Below are 4,368 nucleotides of genomic sequence, written 5' to 3' on the forward strand. Positions count from 1 at the left end.
CGTAGTGATACTGCCTTGGAAACCCAAGGAGGGGTCGCTATGAGTCGGGTCTGACTTGACGGCACATAACAACAACAACATTGTATGATCCTACTCATAGGAAATATCTCAAATAGGCAAGTATATAGAGTCCAGAGTTTATTAGTGCTTACAGGGGCCAGATGGAGGTAGGGGGAGAGGGCAACTCACTGCTTAGGAGGCACTGAGCTAAGGATGATGGAAAACTTGGGAAACAGATAATGGTGATGGTTGCACAACATGATGAGCATAGTTAACGTCACTGGCAAATGTTTTGTTACATGGATTGACTTGACGGCAGTGAGTTTGGGGTTTGTTTGTTTGTTTTTAATTTACTGCAATAAAAAAAAAAAAAGACTTAGTAGATCTACCAATGGAGCCAGTTTATTGAAAATAGAGTTGTAGGTTATTCCTAAGAACGAAGGAAGTGGTGACCTGGGTAAGCTACGATTACCTCCCAAACAGATCCTTTTGGTTTTGTATAGGATTTGGTTTGCTTCTGTGTTACTGGTAGGAAAATTATTTAAGCACAACTACGGGGTGTGTTCTGAGCACCACATTTTAAATTCAAGCTCCTGAGTGATACTCCCAATCCCTTTCTTTCCTTTTACCTTTCATTTTGGGATATGCTGTGTTACATTGGAAGGAGTCCTCCAGCCCACCCCTCACACAGCTTGTCGTACCTTCTTCAGATCTTATGGTTTCTGAGTAGAACACCATTGTCCTAGATCTGTTGAGGAGCTGGAGACTGTGCTGCCCAAAATGGGATTACATTTTTGCCTTTGTATCACCTTTTACTAAGTAATTCTCCATTTTTGGTTTTCTTTTATTGAGGTGAAATCCATGTAACTTAAAAATAACCATTAACTAGTTTAAACGTTCTAAGTCAGTGGCATTTAGTACATTCAGTTTTGTGAAAGTACCACCTCTATCTAGTTCCCAAACATTTTCATTACCCTGAAAGAATACCCCATACCTGTTAAGCAATCATTCCCCGTTCCTTACAGCCCCCAGCCCTAGACAGCCACTAATCTGCTCTCTGTCTCTCTGGATTTTCCAATTCTGGTTGTATCATACAAATGGAGTCATCAACTATGTGGCCTTTTGGATCTGGATTCTTCCACTTAGCATGAAGTTTTTGAGGTTCACCCATGTTATATCACTATTTCTTTTCAGTCTTCACTTGTCATTGTTGCTGGGAATTACACAATAGAGGGATACACTTCTACTGTAAAAAAAAAAAATGATCCATCAGCTTGGGGGAAGCAAGAGTATTCCAGCCCTCCTCCAGCCCCACCAGCCACAGGCCTCTGCAGAGAATGGTCTGGTGGGCTTCCATCTAGACCTTTTACAAACTGAAATGGAAGTAAAAGAAGATTCTCCGTTGTTACTAAAACTTGAAATGGATTTTCTATTTTGAAAATACAGTTTTTTAAAATTGATTGTAGATAGACATGTAAATGTGTGTGTGTGTGTGTATAAAAGCATTTGGCATTTTAACCCTTTTTAAATGTACAATTCAGTACAAACACTACTTACATTCACCGTGTTATTAACCCATTACCATTATCCATTTCTCACCATTTTCCGTCTTCCCAAACAGAAACTCAGTGCCTGTGAAGCACTACCTCCCTGTTCCTCCGCCTTCCCTCCCACCCCTGGTAACCATTTTGGTCTCTAGACACCTGCCTTTTCTAGATACTTCACAAAAGTGAGGTCATACAATATTTGTCCTTTTGTGTCTGACCTGTCACTCAGCATAATGTTTTCAACGTTTATCATGTCATATTAAAAATATGTTTTTAATATATGTTTTCCTCTTTTTTTTTTTTCTGCTTCTCTTCCTGAAAGTTTGTCTTTGATGATAAAACAAGACTTGTGGACCGAGTCCGACTTAACTGGCAGTATGAAGAAGCCAGAAAGAGGTAAGAAACTCTTTCAAATCTTGCCTCTGCTTACTTCCTGTTTATCCTATGGAAAGTGGTTTAGCAGAGTTCCAATATGTGATTATCTACAGTTTTATCAGGACATGGGCAAAATTGGGAGGTGGCGTGTTCCTTACATAGCCAGGAGTTTTAGTGGATCGTGTTTCTCCTCCTGGACCTTGTTGTTGTTGTTGTCAGTTGTCGTCAAGTTGATTCTAAGTCATGGTGACCCCATGTGTACAGAGAAGAGCTGCGCTCCATAGAGTTTCAGGGCTGACTTTTCAGAAGCAGATTGCCAGCACTGTCTTCTAAAGCACCTCTGGTGAGATTCGAACCGCTAGCCTTTTAACTAGTATGATATTTTTACACAAATAACTTGCACCTTTGACTTTTGTTTGCCAACCACATCCCCTTAAGGTATTTTTTATAAGTGCACTATGCTAATTTTGAGGAGCTCTGGTGGCATAGTGCCTAAGGCATTTGACTGCTAACCAGAAGACTGGCGATTCAAACCTGCCAGCCACTCTTCAGAAGGAAGATTGGGCGATCTACTTCCATAGTGATACAGCCTCGGAAACCCAAGGAGGGGTCGCTGTGAGTTGGATCCGACTCGACGGCAGTGAGATGCTAATTTTGTACAAGAAAATTGACATAGAATGCTTATGAATATACCTCAAAAATGGACGGCATGTGGCAAAAAAAAAAAAAAAAAACCATGTTGTTTGCACAAAAATATGGTAGTTGAGCGCTTAACCGTTTTCTCCATCTAGGGTCCAGCCTGGGCCTAGGGCCTCGTTTTCAATATCCTGAGCCTTCCCTGGGTTTAATGTCTGCTTTTTAGAGACTTTCTCTTTTTTGTACCTTCTGGAAAGAGTCTTAAAATCACACAATTTTAAAATATGCCCTTCTGAAAACTAGGAAGCATATTTTTTTGTTTAACATTTCTTTAGTCTCAAATGAAATACTGCGTTGGGACAGGGGAAGAGCAGAAGACTAGCCAGGGTGAGGGAGATCTTTTCTGGAAAACTCAGTATAGCTGATCGTTCACAAGTGTCTGGGAATCCACTTTGCTGGCTTTTTAGAAAATGTAAAAATAGCAGTGAAATCAGATCATATGACTCCCTCCTGCAGGGCAAACTAACTTATGTGTGCAGGGGGGGCTTATAGCCATTCTTCCTTGCTTGTTATGATGTCCTAGTGTTGGGCGTTAAATGTCCCCATGGAACATTGCACAGTTCCTTCAGCCGGGCTGGCTAGCTCTGTGGTCACATTCTTCACTTATCATGCATTCCTCCACTCTAGCTTGCTGGCCTTTGTGAGTGGCTGTTGTGTCCTCTGAGCAGTCCTCTGCTGGTTCTTGTGTGTTTCTACTGAAAGCGTGCCGTGTGGGTGCTGGAATTTGCTGTGTTGTATTAAAACGCAGAAAATGGATCATTGCTCTACAGGACCATAATTGCTTTATATTTTGCTGTGGCATTTACCAAACACAGCAAGTGAGTTCTTTGTTTTCTAGAGATGGTGTTGGTGCACAGTGAATAACCTTTGGAATATTCAGAGGACGTGTTTGTGAACAGGGTAGAGTGCTTATGAAAAAAGTCTTCAGGGGTGACCACTGCCCTTCATTAGTCTCTTTGAAAAAGTATTATTTCTGCAGTGGTGGAACTTCTTAGGAAGCATGCTGTAGCTGCATTTCAACCTTCTGGGCTGTGGTGGCACCATTTCAAAGCAGCCATCCTGGGTCAGCTTGCACAAGTACTGTCCTTTTCCCACCAGCACAGTGATTCTGGATATGGAGAGAGAGCAACATTAGCCCCAAGGGAGACTTGCCCATGTCTGGAAACATTTTTAGTTGTCACAACTGGAGCAGGGGTGGGGGTTGTGGGTGTGCTACTGGCATCTAATGGACTGAGACCAGGGATGCTGCTAAATATGTTGCCATGCACGAGACAGACCCATAGCAAAGAATGAGCTGGCTCCCAAATATCAATAGCCCCAAGTTTGGAAAACCCTGGCTAAGACTAGGTGAGAAATAGCAAAGAGCTTGGTGTTGCCCATCTTGCTCCTAGATCCATACGTGAGTCGGAATTGACTCTATGGCAACTGTTTTCTTGTGGTCTTACTGTGATTTTTTTTTTTTCCTGTTTAAACATCTTTCTCTTATGAAATAATGATGATAGTTGATATACATTGGTTTTTCAAAGTCTTTACTTGACAATATAAAAAGTTGGCAACCCCAGCTCAGTCGTGCTGCCCCCCTCCCAATACACTGGCTCATGGAAAGTATAACACAAATGGTGCTCTCCCTGGAATTAAAGGAGGAGATAGTCCCCTGAGAGCGTTTTCAGAAGCTTGCTTTTTTTTTCCCCACTGTGATTTGGCTGAAGATTTACAGAGCAAATTCACTTTCCATACAGCAGTTCACATA

At 41.8% G+C, this 4,368-nt stretch overlaps 1 protein-coding gene across 1 annotated transcript in view; it reads left to right on the plus strand.

The window, feature by feature from the left end:
- WWC3 (WWC family member 3) overlaps window positions 1-4,368 on the plus strand; it is a 108,696-nt gene that overhangs the window by 44,891 nt on the left and 59,437 nt on the right. The window contains exon 7 of the mRNA XM_007951976.2: window positions 1,870-1,943. Coding sequence (XP_007950167.1) covers window positions 1,870-1,943 — 74 coding nt within the window. The remainder of the gene's footprint in view (window positions 1-1,869; window positions 1,944-4,368) is intronic.

This window comes from Orycteropus afer, unplaced genomic scaffold (assembly GCF_000298275.1).
Source record: "Orycteropus afer afer isolate SDZICR_OR568_19922 unplaced genomic scaffold, OryAfe1.0 scaffold00323, whole genome shotgun sequence".
Lineage (NCBI taxonomy): Eukaryota > Metazoa > Chordata > Mammalia > Tubulidentata > Orycteropodidae > Orycteropus > Orycteropus afer.